Here is a 23239-nt window from a genome sequence, read left to right as displayed (position 1 = left end):
GGCAGGCGTGCATTTTCTCTGCCTAACTGAAGATGAACACAAGTCTTAGGATGAACCTGAGGAATAATGTATACTTAACTTAACTTATGGCAACTATCTACAATTTGATACATTCTACTAAATTCATTCTACAATAATAATATAAAATACAACAAAGCAGCAGTGTAAAGAATACAGAAAGACAAAGACTTCATTTGCATAGTGTCTTTCATGACCTCAGCACATCCCTAGAGTCAGCTAACTACATGGTGAAGTATAGTCAGTTACTCTGGCAGCTACTTTCCACACAGCATGCTCCCACAAACAGCAATGCAATAATCAACAGATAATCTGATTTGGGAAGTTGGAAGATAAATGTTGGCTGGTATGATGTAGATCAGGGAAATGCAGGTCACGACCCACTTTGTGTGCCAGAAGGGTCGTGGAGCCTGCGGTCAGTAACAATGCTGCAATTCACGGGGAGAAGCCGCTCCCCTGTAAAAACAAGAATTTTTCAAGCCATCGACTCAACATGAAGCTCAGAGATAACACGACTGGCCACGCTACCTATACTATGTGTCAGGACAGGAACTGTTTCTAATTTGCTCCAGCTTGGTGCGGACAAGTCTGGGAAACTGGAACTTCCCTGCTCCAAGCGCAACAACCAACTGGGATCTTACTTCCGTTTCAAAAATAAAAAAAGCATGAAAAGGTTTTTATCCATCTGAATTGTAAAAAGAGCTCGCACAAGCCTCAAATGAAACTTCTCTATAGTTTTCAACAGAAAAAAGTTTGATACTCTGCATGCTTGTCGATTTCCAAATACTGACAAATATAGCGTCAAATATTAATGAATTTACTGCAAGTATAGAGCACACACAATCCTGTCCCATGTATTAACAAAAGCCAGAACATTCCCCCATATAACACCCCATCAGGACGCGAGTTACTGTACTGATATATATGCAATGTTTTTAAAGGTTGAATGTTGGTGGAGGTGTTTGAATTTGGACTGGTTATTGATGCCATTGCAATTCCACCTTCCCCAAGCTCTTGAGCTTGCTAGCGGCCTTTACTGACAGACATTTCATATATTCCCTGACACACCAGCAATTGAGTTTATTGCTATATGTGTGTGCTAATTAATGTTTCCGGATCTTCCTTTATGGCAGATTGTGCGCTAGTAATAACATAAGGCTGTGAAATGTCCTGTGGTGTGTTTTTACTTAGCTACTGTACATTTCCAAGTCCTTCAACCCTCTTACAATAATCAGATTTTCAGCCAGCACACATTGTACCGTGCATGCAGCACCATGTAAATCTGGTTCTACTGTCTTAAGAATTTTCCCTGATAACTGAAAGTAGATCATGTATCAGGCTGTGGAATATGAATTGTTCCTGCTCCCCCTTTAACACTCAGACCAAGTGCAATCAGCCTATCATCTTCAGTATCATTCTGCGCATTCTGTTGTTGAAATTCTATTCCAAGCAGTTTTCCGTAATCCTATCCTATTGCAATTAAAGTGTAAGAACTTTATTGAGTGTTCTGATTGGAAATTACATAAATAGTGCAGTGAGTTTACCAACACAGATGCTTGCTTCTGTAACTTCATCGCATCTCCGTGAATGTTCCTAGATTGGGGACCCGGAAAAGGTCGAAGGGGGACGTTGGAAGCAATCTTCTGGATGTGCCCAATTAAATTTTCACCTCTGGGAGCTGTGTCCAAATAGGGGGAGAGTCCAGGTTTCAACATCATGGGGTCCATTCTGCACACCGCATGCATAGGACTGCTTCCACCCTTAGTGTGGTTGCTGCTGAGGGGCCAGCAGCTTGTGTGTCAATGGCACCATGAAGGCACCTTCAATGGAAGGGAATCGGCTGCCATTAATGGTATGTCTTCTGGTTGGGGAGACACGAGCACATCACGATGCCACATCTGAATATCTGAGAAAATAAGTTTTCTAAAACTTTGTTCAATGTCCATTCTGTCTGATTAATTACAAGCAGAATAGTTTGTCAGTTGTCTGTGGGGCAGTTTTTAGTGTTGTCAGCATTCATCAATATTGATGAACTTATTTCTAATAGTGCACTTTGAAGTTGAATAAACTTGCATCAAGTAATTGAATTGCATTTAAGCCAATTATAATTCAATATTGTAATACCACAATCTTCAGATTTATGGCTATTTTAATTGCAAGAATCACACATGGCTCTCTGTTCTTTGTTCGCCTCTTCCTTTGCTTTTTTCTCCCCTCAAGGCAGTGTCCCACGATGAATACAGGTTCACAATTATTAACAGCCCTCCAACATCTCTCATGAGTAACCATTTTTATAAAAAAAACATTTTATTGAAGGCATTTTCAATGTAAGCACAACCAAGAAATACACAAACCAACCGCGGTAACAGGAAACAAACACCTCCCACTCACCCGCTGCCACCCTGGCAACTGTCCCCCTTTCCCAGTTTTTCACCCCACCCAAATGGAAAATAAAACAAAATCCCCCACCCCTCCTCCACTGACGACTCAATACTAAGAAGGCAACAAACAACTTCCATCTCGAGATGAAACCCTCCTCCATGCCTCGAACGGCAAACTTGGATCTTTTTCGAAATACAGGAACTCTGCCAAATCACTAACTCAAACCCCAGTCGTTGGCGGCTCCGAGTCCCGCCAGCACACCAAAATCCGTCTCCGAGCTGTCAGGGAGGCAAAGGCCAACACCTCGGCCTCTCTCCCCACCTGCACTCCCAGATCCTCCGAAACTCCAAATAACGCCACCTCCAGACTTGGGGCGACTGCTATCCCCAAAAGTCATTACACGCGAAAATCCCTTCCAAAACCCCCTCAACCTCGGACAAGCCCAAAACACATGCACATGATTCACCGGCCTCCTTGCTCCGTACTCCGGTCCCCAACATCCAATCAAACTCCTCCTCCCACTTACACCTAACCTCTCCCACAGGATGACTCTCCCTCTCCATCAACTCCCCATACATGTCCACAATCCTCTCCTCCACTATTTCATCCTCGGACAGAAGCTTATCCTGCAACACCGGGGGGTGCAAGAGTAACTATTCTTCATATGTGACCCTGAAGAGTGAACTTTTATAGAAAGGAGGATACTACAGGCATATCTGATCCTGTCCTCGCACAATGCTAACATAAATTCAATGCACCAGGGGCTACTGGATAGTGGTTAAGAACAGGAAAACTAGATGATCTTATTTCCCTCCCTTGCCTGATGCAATAAAACTTTAGTGTGCAGCACACTACCTTGATGCAGGATTGGGTAAGCGAAATGGCATAGGTCGCCAAGGTCGACCAGTTGGCAAAAGTGGGTCCTGGAAAAAAAGTTTGAAAAACACTGATGTAGATAACTACCCTGATCTTCTTCAAAATTTGTCTTGGGAACTTTTAGACTCACGTAGAAAGTGGACAGGGTTTAATGCATCTCTGACAGTGCAGCATGTGGGAAGGAGAGTTCACGCTACCTGCATAACTTGTATGTCCTGGACTGTTTATTGGATTAACACACAATAAGTAAAAACAACTGTCGCCTGAGCATGGGATGCATTGTGTAAGTGAACTTAAGGCAAGGATGAGGAGCTGATGGAAAGTATGAAACTTACTCATCCATGCATTGTTGGTTTGGGAGAGGTTGCTCCAGTTATTTGGTTTACAGGAACAAAATGGTTAAGTGGGCCATGTAACCATGACAATAAAATGTTCAGAGCCGATTGAGGAGAGCAAAGTTCATTTTGTTGACTCCATGCCCATGTCACTTTAATACATCTTTTATGTATTTTGCATGCATTCTATCATCAAATCAAAGTAAAGATCAACGGTAGAATTAGTATTAGAGATCTGAGTAAACCCTGTATGTATCCTCTGGATTGTGTAATAACAGCTAAAAAAAAAAACTATTTACTTACATTGGAATCCTGAAGTGTCAATAAAGAGCTGCTTCTGCATTGCTCCAACTGACGCATCTGTACTCCGGTGTTTAAAACAATGAGATGAATTAGAACAGGACAGCATTCCAACATAGTACTCCCTAGTGCTGCATTACAGCCTAGATTTTTGTGCTCAAGTCTCTGGAGTGTAACTTGAATCCAGTCTTCTAACTCAGGAGGACAAAGTGTTGTCCATTGAGCAATAACGGAGGTATATTCTTCTGCTCACATACGTTTGCCAGGCTATAATTGTCCTCATAGCCTTCATTATTGTAACTATGACAAAACACCACATGTGCCCCAGAGTATAGAAAGCCTAACCAAAGAGGGAAGAAGTGAGATGATGGAAGCTTTGAGTCTGTATTATAAACACTAAGGGCCAAATCCGACATTGGGCTCGAGAAAATCCAACCTGAGCACTTTCACAGCTTGCAAACTGCGCACCCAACCCATACGTGACTTTGCATGCCACTTTTGTCATTTTGCACTGGGGTCAGGATTGGAGTACAGTTTATGAGCCTCATTGGAGTGCATGAGCAGTGTGGTTGTGGAGGTGGGTCAGTTAGAAAGCCCACCTCGATTCTCCAACATGGTATTCAAGCTCCTAACGCTGTTTAAAGGCTTCCTAAACTTCACCCATCACCTCCTTCACCACCCCATGTGCCTCCCTGCTCGCCAGGCCCTCTCAAATTGCCTTACCATGGGACAGCTACTGTGCTGAAACCTATTAAGCACTAAACCAAGCATTCAGAATGGCCAAAGCTGTCCAAACAATAGTCCTTTTTCTAGGAAGGAAAGAACACAAGGTGCTAACTTCAATTTCAAAACAGGATGCCTGTCAGTCAATGTAACAGAGCAGATTAGATTCTTCTCAAATGTAATTTTTTTTTTCAAGTTTCAAACCAGCTTTAAAAAAAAAAATCAACCTAAAGCATTTCATTAAAATAAGATGACAGCACAATGTCCTCGCACAATGCTTGCTGCTCACTTCAATATGCACTAGCCGGATCTTCCAAGGCATTGGGATGCTGACAGGGATTTTTAAAAAACATTTTTCACTACATTATGGTGCTTTCTCCATTTGAAAAGCACCGTAATGCATGTGAACAAACATACAAAGGCAGGTCAATGTAAGGGTCCACTTACCTTTAAAGGACAGATCCTTATTGTGAATTACCAGATCAAAACCACATCTACATGACAAGGCAGCATTTAATAATGACATTTGAAGATGTCGAAACACTTACATTTCAGAATGTTCCAGATTCTTCTGCAGGCCTTCAATTTTCTTCACAAAGTCTGAGATCATGTGTACTGTGGGTTTAAATTGGTGCTTCTAAAACCCCATACCATCAGATGAAAATGGTGTAAGGGAGGAAATCCAATTTTCATCCCCCATTCTAAGCGGGAATCTAACCTCAGCTGGGATGGGTTTTGCACACTAGACTTGCCACTGGAAAATGGCACGTGGTTAGGATAGGAGACAAAAATTTAATCCAATCAGCTGCGATGCTAGAGAGGCAGCCATATGGAGAGAATCCAAAAATAAAAATTTGTTGCCAGCACATCAACTACCTCGGCAGCAATCTCTTTTAGAATCCTAGCCATCAGTTCCCAGGAATTTGTCATATTTTAGTCCCTCAGGTTTCCCTAATACTTGTTCCCTGCTGACATTAATTTCCACACTCTTTATAACCCCTAGATTACCATCATTTCAGCATTAAACATGAGTCTTCTAATGTGAGGCTAGACACAAAGTAACTGCTCAATGTCCCTGCTATTTCCTCATTTCCCATGATAACTTTTCCTGTCTCTGCTTCTAAGAGGCTAATGTTTCCTTTGTGTGCGATCTAATGGCCGCAACCTGAGTGAGACGCGGCCAGTAAATCTCGCAAGAGGCCTTTTGCAAGATTTAACTGCCTCAATACACTTAGTGAGGTCTAACAGGATCTCGTGAGACGTCGTGATCTGGGTCCTGCCCACAATAGACGGGATCCATATTCGGCAAATTTCCATATTAAAGTGCGACTAGCTGCTCACTTTAATATGCACTCGCCGGATCTATCCAAGGCATTGGGATCGAATCCCTTAGTCTTGGAGACCTCATGTGAGCGCTGGTCTCCACAAATGGGGACCAGGTGGAAGGCACTTGGGGTGGGGGGGGGGGCCTCCCAGGCAAGCAAAGGCCTCTGGGTGGTTGGCCTCTGGGTGGTTGGCCTCTGGGCAGTGTACCTGGCACTACTGATGCCGCCAGGGCACCAAGGCACTGACAGCCTGCCATTGCCAACTGGGTGTCACCCTGCCATTGCAACCTGGGTGTCCAAGTGGCACTGCCAGCCTGACACCCTAACAGTGCCCCTGCCATTGTGGCAGTGTCAAGCTGGCATTTTGCCCATGCCGAGGATCAGGCCCAGGGGTGCCCTGATCTTATGAAGTGGTTTGCAAGGGGTTCTCGAGGACGCCTAACACGTGGGTTGGGGCATGGGGGGGGGGGTGTCCAGGGCTCGCGTTGCGATCGAGAGAGCGGGCCGTCATCGCAGGAAATGCAACTGAGTGCGGCCTCGGTAAGAAGTTCCCTGCTGAGGCCCAAAATAAAGAGCGCTGTTAGAAAACCAAGTCATGACTTCCGGGTGCGGCGATGACCAGCTGAGTCGCACGTTTCGGCAGCTCCCTGTGAAACGGACTTTTGGGCTCTTGATAGGAGCCCCAACGGCAATTTTGACGGCTAAAAACACTGTGCGGTAAACCAGAAGGGAATCCCCCCTGGATACGGATGGAAAAAGGAGGAGAGAGTGGCCAGATTGCAGTGGATCCTTTAGAACAGCGGCAAGGAAGGCAAGCAAAAACCAAGATGGCGTCGGAAGGTGGCAGTTTAACATGGGGCCCTGAACAACAAGAGTTCTTGAAATACTGTGTGGAAGAGATCAAAAAGGAAATGAAGAAAGAGCTGTTGGCCCCGATACTACAGGCGATCGAAGGGCTAAAGGAGGAACAAAAGACCCAGGAGCGGGAGCTTCGGGTCGTGAAGGCAAAGGCAGCCGAGAATGAGGACGATATACAGGGCCTGGTGGTGAAGACGGAGACGCAGGAGGCACATCAGAAACGATGTGTGGAAAGGTTGGAGGCACTGGAAAACAACGCAAGGAGGAACAACCTGAGGATTCTTGGTCTTCCTGAAGGTGTGGAGGGAGCGGACGTCGGGGCATATGTGAGCACGATGCTGCACTCGTTAATGGGAGCGGAGGCCCCGGCGGGTCCGTTGGAGGTGGAGGGAGCATACCGAGTGATGGCGCGAGGACCGAGAGCAGGAGAAATTCCCAGAGCCATAGTGGTGAGATTCCTCCGTTTTAAGGATAGAGAAATGGTCCTTAGATGGGCGAAGAAAACTCGGAGCAGTAAATGGGAGAACGCGGTGATCCGCGTTTATCAAGACTGGAGTGCGGAGGTGGCGAGAAGGAGGGCGAGCTTTAATCGGGCCAAGGCGGTGCTTCATAAAAAGAAGATAAAATTTGGAATGCTGCAACCGGCAAGACTGTGGGTCACATATCGAGGGAGGCACCACTACTTTGAGACGGCGGATGAAGCGTGGACTTTTATTGTGGAAGAAAAACTGGAATGAGCGGGTCATTAAAAAGAACGTTCGAACAAAGTGGTGGGGCGAATGTGGGGGGCAAAGAGGGGTTTTATGTACTAATCCTGCGATGTGGTAACTTTTCTCTCTCCCACAGGTGGTGATGGGGGGAGGAGGGGGAGGTGGAGGAGATGGGGCGTTGGCCATTGGGGGCGGGGCCAAGGGAGAAGCGCGGGCTTGGTTCCCGCGCTATGATAATCATGGCGGGAATAGAGAAGCAGGAAGGAGGGGGCGTCGCATGGTGCGAGCCGAGGTCACGGGGGGAAGCCGAGGTCAGCCAGAGTTTGCTGACTTCTGGGAGCAACATGGGGGGAGTAATTACGCTAGCGGGGGATCTAGCGGGGGGGGGGGTAGGAGGGGGGAATTACTGGGTTGCTGCTGCTGGGGAGAGGGGGGAGCTGGTATGGGAGAGGATGGGCGGGGGGGGGCACCGCCTGGGGGAGATACAGCTGCGTGGGAACTGGGTGAGGAGCTGGAAAAAGGTGATGGCTAATCGACAAGGGGGGGGGGGGTAGGAAGCCCCCCAACTCGGCTGATCACGTGGAACGTGAGAGGGCTGAACGGGCCGATAAAGAGGGCACGGGTACTCGCACACCTTAAGAAACTTAAGGCAGATGTGGTTATGTTACAGGAAACGCACCTGAAACTGATAGACCAGGTTAGGCTACGCAAAGGATGGGTGGGGCAGGTGTTCCATTCGGGGCTAGATGCGAAAAACAGGGGGGTGGCTATATTAGTGGGGAAGCGGGTAATGTTCGAGGCAAAGACTATAGTGGCGGATAACGGGGGCAGATACGTGATGGTGAGTGGCAAACTACAGGGGGAGACGGTGGTTTTGGTAAACGTATATGCCCCGAACTGGGATGATGCCAATTTTATGAGGCGGATGCTAGGACGCATTCCGGACCTAGAGATGGGATAGCTGATAATGGGGGGAGATTTTAATACGGTGTTGGAACCAGGGCTGGATAGGTCGAAGTCCAGGACTGGAAGGAGGCCGGCAGCAGCCAAGGTGCTTAAAGATTTTATGGAGCAGATGGGAGGTGTAGACCCGTGGAGATTTAGCAGACCTAGGAGTAAGGAGTTCTCGTTTTTCTCCTATGTCCATAAAGTCTACTCGCGAATAGACTTTTTTGTGCTGGGTAGGGCATTGATCCCGAAGGTGAGGGGAACGGAGTATACGGCTATAGCCATTTCGGATCACGCTCCACACTGGGTGGACTTGGAGATAGGGGAGGAAACAGGAGGGCGCCCACCCTGGAGAATGGACATGGGACTAATGGCAGATGAGGGGGTGTCTAAGGGTGAGGGGGTGCATTGAAAAGTACTTGGAACTCAATGATAATGGGGAGGTCCAGGTGGGAGTGGTCTGGGAGGCGTTGAAGGCGGTGGTTAGAGGGGAGCTGATACCAATAAGGGCACATAAAGGGAAGCAGGAGAGTAAGGAACGGGAGCGGTTGCTGCAAGAACTTTTGAGGGTGGACAGACAATATGCGGAAGCACCGGAGGAGGGACTGTACAGGGAAAGGCAAAGGCTACATGTAGAATTTGACTTGCTGACTACAGGCAATGCAGAGGCACAATGGAGGAAGGCACAGGGTGTACAGTACGAACATGGGGAGAAGGCGAGCAGGTTGCTGGCACACCAATTGAGGAAAAGGGGAGCAGCGAGGGAAATAGGGGGAGTGAGGGATGAGGAAGGAGAGATGGAGCGGGGAGCGGAGAGAGTGAACGGAGTGTTCAAGACATTTTATAAAAAATTATATGAAGCTCAACCCCCGGATGGGAGGGAGAGAATGATGGGCTTCTTGGATCGGCTGGAATTTCCCAAGGTGGAAGAGCAGGAAAGGGTGGGACTGGGAGCACAGATCGAGGTAGAAGAAGTGGTGAAAGGAATTAGGAGCATGCAGGCGGGAAAGGCCCTGGGACCGGATGGATTCCCAGTCGAATTCTATAGAAAATATGTGGACTTGCTCGCCCCGGTACTGACGAGGACCTTTAATGAGGCAAAGGAAAGGGGACAGCTGCCCCCGACTATGTCTGAAGCAACGATATCGCTTCTCTTAAAGAAGGAAAAGGACCCGCTACAATGCGGGTCCTTTAGACCTATTTCCCTCCTAAATGTAGATGCCAAGGTCCTGGCCAAGGTAATGGCAATGAGAATAGAGGAATGTGTCCCGGGGGTGGTCCACGAGGACCAAACTGGGTTTGTGAAGGGGAGACAGCTGAACACGAATATACGGAGGTTGTTAGGGGTAATGATGATGGCCCCACCAGAGGGAGAAACGGAGATAGTAGTGGCGATGGATGCCGAGAAAGCATTTGTTAGAGTGGAGTGGGATTATTTGTGGGAGGTGTTGAGGAGATTTGGTTTTGGAGAGGGGTGTGTTAGATGGGTGCAGCTGTTGTATAGGGCCCCAGTGGCGAGCGTGGTCACGAATGGACGGGGATCTGCATATTTTCGGCTCCATAGAGGGACAAGGCAGGGATGCCCTCTGTCCCCATTATTGTTTGCACTGGCGATTGAGCCCCTGGCGATAGCGTTGAGGGGTTCCAAGAAGTGGAGGGGAGTACTTAGGGGAGGAGAAGAGCACCGGGTATCTTTGTATGCGGACGATTTGCTACTATACGTGGCGGACCCGGCGGAGGGGATGCCAGAAATAATGCGGATACTTGGGGAGTTTGGGGATTTTTCAGGGTATAAATTGAACATGGGGAAAAGTGAGTTGTTTGTGGTGCATCCAGGGGAGCAGAGTAGAGAAATAGAGGACCTACCGCTGAGGAAGGTAACAAGGGACTTTCGTTACCTGGGGATCCAGATAGCTAAGAATTGGGGCACATTGCATAGGTTAAATTTAACGCGGTTGGTGGAACAGATGGAGGAGGATTTCAAGAGATGGGATATGGTATCCCTGTCAATGGCAGGGAGGGTGCAGGCGGTTAAGATGGTGGTCCTCCCGAGATTCCTCTTTGTGTTTCAGTGCCTCCCGGTGGTGATCACGAAGGCTTTTATTTTTTAAAAAGGATTGAAAAGAGCATCATGGGTTTTGTGTGGGCCGGGAAGACCCCGAGAGTGAGGAAGGGATTCTTACAGCGTAGCAGGGATAGGGGGGGGGCTGGCACTACCGAGCCTAAGTGAGTATTATTGGGCCGCTAATATTTCAATGGTGAGTAAGTGGATGGGAGAGGAGGAGGGAGCGGCGTGGAAGAGATTAGAGAGGGCGTCCTGTAGGGGGACTAGCCTACAGGCTATGGTGACAGCCCCATTGCCGTTCTCACCGAGGAACTACACCACAAGCCCGGTGGTGGTGGCTACACTGAAGATTTGGGGACAGTGGAGACGGCATAGGGGAAAGACTGGAGCCTTGGGGGGGGTCCCCGATAAGAAACAACCATAGGTTTGCCCCGGGGGGAATGGATGGGGGATATGGAATGTGGCAAAGAGCAGGAATAACGCAACTGAAAGATCTGTTTGTGGATGGGAAGTTCGCGAGTCTGGGAGCGCTGCCGAGAAATATGGGTTGCCCCAAGGGAATGCATTCAGGTATATGCAACTGAGGGCTTTTGCGAGGCAACAGGTGAGGGAATTCCCGCAGCTCCCGACACAAGAGGTGCAGGACAGAGTGATCTCAAAGACATGGGTGGGGGATGGTAAGGTGTCAGATATATATAGGGAAATGAGGGACGAAGGGGAGACTATGGTAGATGAACTAAAAGGGAAATGGGAAGAAGAGCTGGGGGAGGAGATCGAGGAGGGGCTGTGGGCAGATGCCCTAAGCAGGGTAAACTCGTCGTCCTCGTGTGCCAGGCTAAGCCTGATTCAGTTTAAGGTATTACACAGGGCACATATGACTGGAGCACGGCTCAGTAAATTTTTTGGGGTGGAGGATAGGTGTGCGAGGTGCTCGAGAAGCCCAGCGAATCATACCCATATGTTTTGGTCATGCCCGGCACTACAGAGGTTTTGGATGGGGGTGACAAAGGTGCTTTCAAAAGTAGTAGGAGTCCGGGTCGAACCAAGCTGGGGGTTGGCTATATTTGGGGTTGCACAAGAGCCGGGAGTGCAGGAGGCGAGAGAGGCCGATGTTTTGGCCTTTGCGTCCCTAGTAGCCCGGCGCAGGATATTGCTAATGTGGAAAGAAGCCAAGCCCCCGGGGGTGGAGACCTGGATAAATGACATGGCGGGGTTTATAAAGCTAGAGCGGATTAAGTTCGTCCTAAGGGGGTCGGCTCAAGGGTTCACCAGGCGGTGGCAACCGTTCGTCGAATACCTCGCAGAAAGATAGACGGAATGGGAAAAAGAAGGCAGCAGCAGCAGCCCAGGATCGGGGGGGGGGGGGGGGGGGGGGGGGAGAGGAGGAACCAGAAGGACTCTCAGGGTTGTTAATATATACTGTATAGTATGTATAGGTCGTTGCTACAGATAATTATATATTGGACTGTTAAATTATATTTTTGGAGAGTGTTACTTGTGACAAGGCAGTTGCCAATTAGGGCTAGTTTTCATTTTTGTTATTTATTATTTATTCATTTTTTGTTTATAAAATAGGTCATTGTTATTTGTGTTGTTATAATATTGTGTAAAGAATGCACAATGTACTGTGTTGGTTGATCAAAAATTTTCAATAAAATATTTAATTAAAAAAAAAAGAAAACCAAGTCATCCTTGGCGCTACAAGTGCCGGGAACGACCCCTCTAATCCAGACCAGGGCGGAGTAGTTTTTTTTGTTTGATTGCGCCCTTTATATACTCTCTTTCTCTTTATATAGTTATGAAAGCTCTTCAAATCTATTTCTATATTCCTGGCTAGTTTATCTCATACGAATTAGGAGTAGGCCACTTAGCCCCTTGAACCTGCTCCACCATTAAATATCAGGTCAGATTGTAACCTCAACCCCACACGTGTGTCTACCCCCAATAACCATTCACTTGCTTATTAATCAAGAATCTGTCTAACTCTGCCTTAAAAATATTCAAAGACTGATTCCACTGCCTTTTGAGGAAGAGGAAGAGTTCCAGAGACTCATGACCCTCCGAGAGAAAGAATTTGTCCTCATCTCCATCTTAAAATGAGTGAACTCTTATTTTTAAACAGTGTCCCCAAGTTCAAGATTCTCTGACAAGATGAAATAAACATCCTCTCCACATCCACCCATCAATATCTCTCAGAATCCTCAAGGTTCTCATCAAGTCGCCTCTTAACTCTTCTAAATGCTAATGGATACAAACCTAATCTCGCCCAACCTTTCCTCATAAAACCCACCCATTCCTGTCAAGCTTTTATGGACTGCTTCTAACGCATTTACATTTTTACTTAAATAGGCAGTGCAATACTGTACACATTTCAGATATGGTCTCACCAATGCCCTGTACAACTGAAGCATAACCTTTTGCAATCAATTCCCCTCAAAACAAACAATAAAATTCTATTAGCCCAGAAGCATTCTAGTTTTTCCCTTTTTAACCAACTTTTTGGTGGCCCTCTGCTGGTTTCTAAAACACTCCCAATCCTCAGACTTGCTAATGTGTTTTTTTTTTGCAACATTGTAAGCCAATTTTAATGTAATATCATCCTTAATTTCCTGCGTGAGCCCCGAATGGGTCTTTCTTCTGGAGTTTTTATTTTTCAATGGAATGTATTTTTGTTTTATTTCTTTTAAAATGTCTCCCACTGTTCTTTTGCTGGATATCTTTTAGCATATTTCTCCAATTAACCGTCGCCAGTTCTCCCCTCATACCCATGTAATTGGCTTTGTTTAGGTTTAAATTTCTTGTTTGAGATTGGAATATCATACTTTCAAACAGAATTTAACAGCATTATGATCACTATTCCAAGAGGATCTTTTACCAGGATAGATACTAATTAATCCTGCTTTATGTCATGCTCCAAGAAACTGTCACAATAAATTCTACAAACTCATCTATTAGACCGATCTTGCCAAATTTAATTTAATTATATTACAATGAAAGTTCCCCTACAATTAATATATTGCCTTTGTTACAAAGACTGGTTTGAACCAGAATCTGTTGTCACAAAACTCCACGACTAAACCAATATCTTCTATGTTAGCAGTGTATATAATCTCCAAAGAATCGTGAATTGTGCCACTACAAAAAACTTACAAACAACTGAGACTAAAGCATAGATATAACTCCAACATTGACAGGAGTATGGAACTCTGACAATCTTTAGGAGTCACATTCTCCATTGCTTGTGATGCATCAGTAGCAGCGATATCATTACTGCTCCTTACCTTTACAGCACATTCTTTGCCACTGTGCAAATTGACACAGCTTTGGACCTTGGCGTAGGCTCCTTCTCCTAGTTGTTCATCAGTCAGCTTGTACAAATCTGCCAATGCAATAAATGATTTCCTAAAGAATGACTTCAGAATCATCACAGTGAATCACATAGAATCCCTACAATGCGTAAGACCACTATTCGGCCCATCGAGTCTGCACCGACCCTGCGAAAGATCCCCCAACCTAACCTTTTGGACACTAAGGGGCTATTTAACATGGCTAATCCATCTAGCCTGCACAATTTGGACTGTGGGAAGATACCGGAGCACCCGACGGAAACCCACACAGACATGGGGAGAAACTGCAAACTCCACACAGTCACCCAAGGCCAAAATTGAACCCGGATTCCTGTGAGGCAGCAGTGCTAACAACTGCGCCACCATGTCGTCCCAATATTGTCAGTACATTTAACATAACATTACCATGGAAAGTCATATTGAACTGATCAAAATGAGGCTAAAACTTAACCAATCATAAATAATTGTATAGGAAAAGAATAGCTTACAATAACAGTCAAAACATTCAGGAATTGCAGTCACTGGCTAGTCAAAACTTTTAGAAATTTGAGAGGCCAAGTAGCTTTCTCTGATCCCTGGATTTTCTTAGGTGCAACAGCAGTAATAAACATTAAAATGCACTGGAAACACAATTATCAAAATGGAAAGCTATTTTCTATAAAATGTTGCTGATGACTGAGGTACAGGCATCCTCTTTGGCCCTCACCCCATATTGGTGTCATTTATATTTTATTTGTTTATGTGATGCAATTGTTACAGACTAGACCAGCATTTATTGCCTATCCCCAATTGGCCTTAGAAAATGGTGGTGAGCTGCCTTCTTAAACTGCTGCAGTCCATATGGTGTACGTACAACCCAAGTGCTGTTAGCTCCTGGATTTTGATCCAGTGACAGTGAAAGAACAGTGACATATTTCCAAGTCAGTATGGTGAGTGACTTGGAGGGGAACTTCCAGGTGGTGGAGTTCCCATGCGTTTGCTGCCCTTGTTCTTCCAGATGGTAGCAGTCATGGGTTTGGAAGGTGCTGCTTAAGGAGCCTTGGTGAGTACCTGCAGTGCATATTGTAGGTTGTACACACTGCAGATACTGTGCATCAGTGGCGGAGGGAGTGAAAATATGTTGAAGGGTTGCCAGTCAGGTGGGCTGCTTTGTCCTGGATGGTGTTGGGCTTCTTGAGTGTTGTTGGAGCTGCACTCATCCAGACAAGTGGAGAGTATTGTATCACACTCTTGACTTGTGCTTTGTAGATGATGGACAGGCTTCGGGAAGTCAGAAGATGAGTTACTCCCTGCAGGATTCCTAGCCTCTGCAGCCACAGTGCTCATATGGCCAGTTCTGTTATTTATTTATTCCCCTTTCAGTTCCACAGTGAGCAAGGGTAAGTGTCATCCCAAAGCTGAGAGAATAAAGTAAAATAAATCAGCAAGCAACAAGAGTGAGCAACAGCCTGGAGAATGGAGCTGAGGGAGACAGTTTACGTGCTCAGAGTGCCTGATCAGGGAAACATGAAATATTAAAAGTTCTGGGAGAGCACTGCAGGCCCATCAACATCTGAGAAGAGAGGCTAATGTTTTCACAGTTAAACCTTTGTCAGAACTAGAAAAAGGAAGGCACATGATCCAACTTCCTTGCCAATTAGAGATGTGTTTATGCCAGCAGAGCAGCTATTCAAAAAGCATGCAGCATTATGAATCGCACAGGTAAATTTGTAGAGTGCAAATCATTGAACATGATGTGAAAAATGTTCTGTGTTGTGCTCAGCTCAGAGTACTGCATCCAATTTTGGTCATTCAGTTCAAGAAATGCAATCAAGAAGGTGGCACAAATTTAAGAAGCCAATTCATGGTATCAGAGGATAGAGTTATGAATAAAACCTGGAAAAACTGAGTTTTGTAGTCTTGAAACTCACAAGTTGACAAGATAAGAAAGGTAAACTTGAAACAGTACATAAGTTAAACTCTGCTAACAGAACAGTCTGTGTAGGTTCTTACATTGTTTAAACAGATTTCCCATTAGGATACAAGTAAAGATTCCTGGAATGCAGCGAACACCAAAATGGAGGATGGAAAAACTGAATTATTTTTAAGCAGATGCACTAGATGGGTCAAATAGCCTTACTCATCAGCTGCATTTATCTCCTGATCTTGTATCATAATTCATTGGTTATCTGAAACCAAAGACTGGGTTGCTGCCATATACTCACCCAAATGTTCACCATTTTACTTTTCTCTCCACCTTTTTGCAATGAAAATTCATTGCTCCAGGGTCAGTTTTATATTGTTACATTTGGCAGACGTTAAATAAAGTGACAAAAATAACATCTTGTATATTGAGGATAAATAAATGGTTTTATTGAGAATTGATCAAATAATTTCAATTTACCTTTTGTCATGCTCGGTGCTTTGTGAACCAGCATGAGTTTTGATGTCCATACCTCCTACCCAAATTCCACATTCCCTAACTACTGAGAAAAGCGTACGAGAGAACAACTGAGGAGAGGCCAATACCTCAAGAATTGGATAGTTTTTATCTGTATCTGCATGCTCAGCTTAATATTGACTTACTGATTTTCTAACTTTTTTTTTTCTCAATGTTTGATTTTTTAAAAAGTGGGAATGTTTAGGAAAATGAGTAAAAATATCGGCTAAATAAAGTCAATAAAGGCAATCGAACATTTCTGAAACCTTGGGCGAAATTCACCGGAAACGGCGCGATGTCCACCGACATGCGCCCAAAACGGCGCAAATCAGTCGGGCATCGCGCCGCCCCAAAGGTGCGGAATGCTCCGCATCTTTGGGGGCCGAGCTCCAACCTTAAGGGGCTAGGCCGGACTAATTTCCGCCCCGCCAGCTGGCGGAAAAGACCTTTGGTGCCCCGCCAGCTGGCGTGGAAATGACATCTCCGGGCGGCGCATGCGCGGGAGCGTCAGTGGCCGCTGACGGCATTCCCGCGTATGCGCAGTGGAGGGAGTCTCTTCCGCCTCCGCCATGGTGGAGACCATGGCGAAGGCGGAAGGAAAAGAGTGCCCCCACGGCACAGGTCCACCCGAGGACCGGTGGGCCCCGATCGCGGGCCAGGCCACCGTGGGGGCACCCACCGGGGCCAGATCGCCCCGCGCCCCCCCCCAGGACCCCGGAGCCCACCCGCGCCGCCTTGTCCCGCCAGAAAGGTAGGTGGTTGAATCTACGCCGGCGGGACAGGCATTTTAGCAGCGGGACTTCAGCCCATCCGGGCCGCCAACCGGGACGGCACGATTCCCGCCCCCGCCGGATATCCGGTGGTTGAGAATTCGGCAACCGGCGGGGGCGGGATTCAAGCCAGCCCCCGGCGATTCCCCGACCCGGCGGGGTGATCGGAGAATCTCGCCTCTTGTCTCAAATTCTTGTTTACATATATAAAAATGGACAAAAATAGTGGGGACCTGTGAAAGTTGTTCAACGCATTTTTAGACTGGTGGTAAAAAAGAACGGAACTACCGTGGATATAGATGACAAAGTGGCCCAAGACAGCAAGTAGTTGGTCTGAAGGGGGGTCAAAAAATAGGTAGTTTAAAGACAACATTCTAGCTTTAGGGGACTCTATAGTAAGGTGAATTGATAAAATCATCTGATGCAAGCATGACCAAGAGGCTAGAATGGTACACTGCTTCCGAGGTGCCAGAGTTCAGAATGGAACTGAAGGGGAGAATATGATTCGACATTGGGAAAGGGAAAAATTATAAACTGTGGTTCACAGGGTAACCATAAATGTAGGTATGGTAGAATGGAGGTCCAGAAAAGTCCGAGGTCTTAGAAAAACTGAAGAAGAGTGCTTCTGGATCATCGAAGACTGGACATACAACCCAAGATGCACGTTGGACCCCGCACCCCATAGAGGTCCTGATGATCTGACTTCCGTGGGAACTGCCTAGGAAGTTTCAACTTCTGACGGACAATTCCCCTGCTCGATGGGATCCTTAATGAATGTCTCTGACTCCGAGCTAGAGTCGGAGATTTGACGGGTCCGTAGCACTTAACTGAATAATTACCCAGGAAATGCTAGTCAGAAAAATCCTAGTCTAATTCCTGGGTAACTACAAAACTGACCTCTCTTCTACCCCTCCACCCTCGCTCAATCACTGACACTGACCCCCCCTCCCTCCTAATTACCACCTGATGCCACCCCCCCACCCCCAACACCGGCACCCCAACCTGACTCTACTAACACGTCCGCCCCCAAGTGACCTAACCAGTCTCCAACCTCACGCCTGCTCGCGGCCCTACAACCCCAAACACCAGCCACCTCACCCTCCTACCCACACAAATATTCACACTGACATTTAAACTTACCATACTGCAGCTAGTGCTGTAAAAAGGAGGCGTATCTTGACTTCCCCCTGACACTGAAGTGCTGCGCTGTAACTCTCCAACATACAGCACGGTGCCACAGGGGCAGCACGGTGGCACAGTGATTACCACTGTTGCCTCACAGCATCAGGGACCTGGGTTAAATTCCAACCTTGGGTAACTATCTGTATGGTGTTTGTACATTCTCCCTGTGTCTGCATGGGTTTCCTGCGGGTGCTCCGGTTCCTCATTCAGTCCAAAGGTGTACAGGTTGTGGATTGGCCACGCTAAAATGCCCCAAATAGCCAAAGGTTAGGTGGGGTTACGGCATACAGGGGATTGGTCCTAGGTAGGATGCTCTTTCGGAGGGTTGGTGCAGAGTCGATGGGCAGAATGGCCTCCTTCTACACTGTAGGGATTCTATGATGCTGAAGTCTGCATTTCTGGAGAAACTGGGTTCAGAAGACCCAGCAAGAAATGTGGAGCAGCATCAAAAGGCATCTGGATGGAAATTGTCCCATTGGGCAGACGCAGCATGGGTTCATAAAGGGCAGGTCGTGCCTAACTAATTTAGTGGAATTTTTTGAGGACATTACCAGTGCGGTAGATAACGGGGAGCCAATGGATGTGGTATATCTGGATTTCCAGAAAGCTTTTGACAAAATGCCACACAAAAGGTTGCTGCATAAGATAAAGATGCATGGCATTAAGGGAAAAGTAGTAGCATGGATAGAGGATTGGTTAATTAATAGAAAGCAAAAGAGTGGGGATTAATGCATGTTTCTCTGGTTGGCAATCAGTAGCTAGTGGTGTCCCTCAGAGATTAGTGTTGGGCCCACAATTGTTCACAATTTACATAGATGGTTTGGAGTTGGGGGACCAAGTGCAATGTGTCCAGGTTTGCAGACGACACTAAGATGAGTTAAAAGCAAAAGGTACAGAGGATACCGGAAGCCTGCAAAGGATAGGTTAAGTGAATGGGCTAGGGTCTGGCAGATGGAATACAATGTTGACAAATGTGAGGTTATCCATTTTGGTAGGGATAACAGCAAAAGGGATTATTATTTAAATGATAAAATATTAAAACATGCTGCTGTGCAGAGAGACCTGGGTGTGCTACTGCATGAGTCGCAAAAAGTTGGTTTACAGGTGCAACAGGTGATTAAGAAGGCAAATGGAATTTTGTCTTTCATTGCTAGGGGGATGGAGTTTAAGACTAGGGAGGTTATGCTGCAATTGTAGAAGGTGTTAGTGAGGCCACACCTGGAGTAGTGTGATCAGTTTTGGTCTCCTTACCTGAGAAAGGACGTACTGGTGCTGGAGGGTGTGCAGAGGAGATTGACTAGGTTAATCCCAGAGCTGAAGGGGTTGGATTACGAGGAGAGGTTGAGTAGACTGGGACTGTACTCGTTGGAATTTAGAAGAATGCAGGGGGATCTTATAGAAACATATAAAATTATGAAGGGAATAGATAGGATAGATGCGGGCAGGTTGTTTCCACGGGCGGGTGAAAGCAGAACTAGGGGCATAGTCTCAAAATAAAGGGGAAGTAGATTTAAGACTGAGCTTAGGAGGAACTTCGTCACCCAAAGTGTTGTGAATCTATGGAATTCTTTGCCCAGTGAAGCAGTTGAGGCTCCTTCATTAAATGTTTTTAAGATAAAGACAGATAGTTTTTTGAAGAATAAAGGGATTAAGGGTTATGGTGTTCGGGCCGGAAAGTGGAGCTGAGTCCACAAAAGATCAGCCATGATCTCATTGAATGGCAGACCAGGCTCGAAGGGCCAGATGGCCTACTCCAGCTCCTAGTTCTTATTTTAAGACATGGAAAACATTTAGCGGAGTCGCAATCCACCGAGGATTGTGTCACTCTGTGTCCGGCCAATTTGTTTTGTTGTAGTTTCCTCTTTAAACCTCAGTCATTGTAGAGAGTTTGAGCACCACAGAAACCAAAATGGTGCCCATGACCTGATCTGACATAATATTGCAAGGTTTCTTTTTTGTTGCGATCTCCCTGGTAACAGTTTGAAGGAATATTGACACTATTTTGAAATATGCACCAACTTTAGGCTGGTTCATTTGCAACTAAGTAACCATAACTTTTTAAAATTTGAGACATAATATTCAAAGTCATGATATAACACAACCTTGGAAGCTGAAAAATCCTTTGAGAAATTAAGTTAAACATACAGCCATTAGCCAAGAGTATATTTAAAATCCTGAAGGGAGTATTATAAGAAAAATACTCCATAAGAAAAATACTCCATTAAAAGGCTATTATATAAAGTTCCAGATTACTTTCATTATTCTTTTTTATTTTGCCTACTTGAGCTAGATAAATAAAAATCTAATTGTTAATAGATCACTATTACATTATTCACATATTCATTAGTTACTCCCTATACCACTTGCTGGGCCTATTAGCAAGGGAGTCATAGGAAGCAGGTCAATGATTTGTTCCACAATGGACATGAAGAGAGAGATTCATATTATTGGCGCAATGGATCTCAGGCAATAAGACAAGTAAGCTAGGGAGGCATGTAGGGAAGATAATAACGTAGACCAATTAGCATGGATGCGGACACGCCTCACAAGAGAGCAAGGAATAGTCCAAGAGGTACTTACATAAATGCAAGAACTGTAAGAAATATAATGAATGAGCTAGAAGCAGTGATAAATAGTGAGCCAATAAACAGTCAGAGATAATGAAAACTGGATAAAATAAGTGAGAAACAAATCTGCAGTGGCTCGGTCCAGTTCAGTAAGGACTGAAATAGAAACCATGGGATCTCACAATGTCAGGGCAAATTTATATAATTGCAAAAGGAAAGGAAATAAGAAATAGCAAAGGGAGACTTTAACCAAGCCCAGGAGAAAGAGAGAAAAACTAAAACAGGGTTTGTTTTTACTAGTCATCATATAGTTCTGTGGGATATCATAAAGAAAGTACCAAAGCCTCAGCAAGAAGCTTATGATCAAGTATTTTGAGAAACTTTTCTTAATTAGGGAAAGAAACCAATGGGATGGGGGCAACATTGGATTTGCAATGAGGAAGGAAGATGAGTTAAGTAAGGGAACGTTTGTGGTCCAGAGATCAGGAAGTTGTGAATGTTTAAGTTGAAATTAGGAGAAAATAGGTGAAGGAGTGAATAACTGTTTAAGACAAGAATGTGGAGATAAAATAAGGAAATAATTAAAGGAAATGTTTTTACATTAGAGAGCCAGTTTATTTCAAATTAAAGACTCATAGATAGACAGTATAAGGGAAAAAGAATGGCCACATAAAACTCTGAACTGTACAGAGAAGGAACAGGATGCAATGAATTATAAATCTGAGCAGTGAAATATCATAAACAAGGAAAGCAAAATACTGTGAATGCTAGAAATCTGAATTAAAAACAAATTGATGGTAAACTCAGCATGGGCAGGTACCATTTGTGGAAAGTAAAAACAGTTCACATTTTATGTCAACAATCTTTCATCAGAACATCTGAAACTGTTGAAGTACAAGATGGAATATGAAATATATATATATAATGGACATATATAAAAAAACAACATGCTCTAAGTAGAGCAAGGGTGCAGACGTACTGGTGTGGAGGGTGTTAACTATGTGGAGAGGGCAAATAGACTCGGACTGTTTTCATTAAAAAGACGGAGGTTGAGGGGTGACCTGATAGAGGTCTACAAGATTATGAGGGGCATGGATAGAGTGGATGGGGAGGCACTCTTTCCCAGGGTGGAGGGGTCAGTCAACAGGGGTCATAGGTTTAAGGTCCGTGGGGCAACGTTTAGAGATGTGCGCGGCAGCTTTTTACTTTGAGGGTGGTGAGTGCCTGGAACGCATTGCCAGGAGAGGTTGGGGAAGCAGATACATTAACGGCATTCAAAAGGCATGGGTAGGATGGGTATAGAGGGATACGGCACAAGGAAGTGTTGAGGGCTTGGCAAAGGTTGGTATCATGACCGGTGCAGACTTGGAGGGCCGAAAGGCCTGTTCCTGTGCTGTATTGTTCTTTGTACATTGGGTTGTTTTACTAGCAGCAGTCAGGAGGTGTGTCTGAGGGAAATGTTAGAAGTATGAAATTTTATTGTGGGTCTGTTGTACTATGGGGGGGGGGGGGGGGGAGAAAGACAATTTGAGGGGAGCATGCAAGAGAAAGAAAGAGGGGGGGAAAAGCTGTTGACCTTTAGTATTTACCTTTTTTTTAAACAAATATTATAATAAATAGTAAAAAGTTTTGGAAGCATAAGATAATACAAAAACTCCAGTGCTCTAACGTTTTAATCAAATGGCACTTGGTCGTGAAGTTTGCCCACGGTAATTATAGGTCTTTCAAAATTCATTAGATCAGCTACAACTGGAATGTTGCCATGTGCATTCCTTATCTATTTTTAGGGAGAGTGGGGATGCAAGGAATGCAACACCTAGAAGCCTTCCCTGTGGGGAAATATTCAACACCTTGATGGGAGAAGAGGAAACTATCTGGAAGGGAAAGATCTGCTTAGAGAATGTTAACATGGGTACAGAGCTGCAGGATTGGATCTCTTTAAGTTTACAAATCTAATACACGAGGGTGAGATGGTGGAATTATCTAATTGGATTTCAGGAGGTATTTGGTATTTCAAAAACAGACTGTTCAAAGTGCACTTTACTGAGAGAAGAGACAAGAATTGGGAAGGATTGTGGTATAGCTGAAAGGTAAACAATATTACAGCTAACAGTGGAAACCAGTTGCAAGCAGAGTACAACGGGGGCTAGCATTAGGACAGCTGTTTACCACTTTGATAAATAATTTATAGAATAAAATGCTGTTCAAAGCATTAAAGATGGTATTGAATTGAACACAGTTGAGCGAATGCTATCGAAAGAGATTGACTAAGTCAATGCGCAGAGAGGTGACGGCATATAGTGAAGTGTCGAGGTACCAGAGCAAGAATGAGGTTGGGGGATGTTGATGATGTGAACTATTGAGGTATATAGTTAGGAATGTGACCAAGTCAGAGAAGGTGATACTATAGTATC

General features: G+C 45.4%; 1 protein-coding gene across 7 annotated transcripts in view; it reads right to left on the bottom strand.

The window, feature by feature from the left end:
• LOC140426192 (MAP kinase-interacting serine/threonine-protein kinase 1-like) overlaps nucleotides 1–23239 on the bottom strand; it is a 144443-nt gene that overhangs the window by 75696 nt on the left and 45508 nt on the right. For all 7 annotated transcript variants that reach the window (XM_072510666.1, XM_072510663.1, XM_072510667.1 and 4 more), the window contains one exon: nucleotides 13822–13919. In XM_072510666.1, the coding sequence (XP_072366767.1) occupies nucleotides 13822–13919 (98 nt within the window). The remainder of the gene's footprint in view (nucleotides 1–13821; nucleotides 13920–23239) is intronic.

Source organism: Scyliorhinus torazame, chromosome 7 (genome assembly GCF_047496885.1).
Source record: "Scyliorhinus torazame isolate Kashiwa2021f chromosome 7, sScyTor2.1, whole genome shotgun sequence".
Taxonomy (NCBI): Eukaryota; Metazoa; Chordata; class Chondrichthyes; order Carcharhiniformes; family Scyliorhinidae; genus Scyliorhinus; species Scyliorhinus torazame.
Note: the sequence above shows the minus strand (reverse complement) of the source record. Positions and strands in the feature narration are given on the sequence as shown.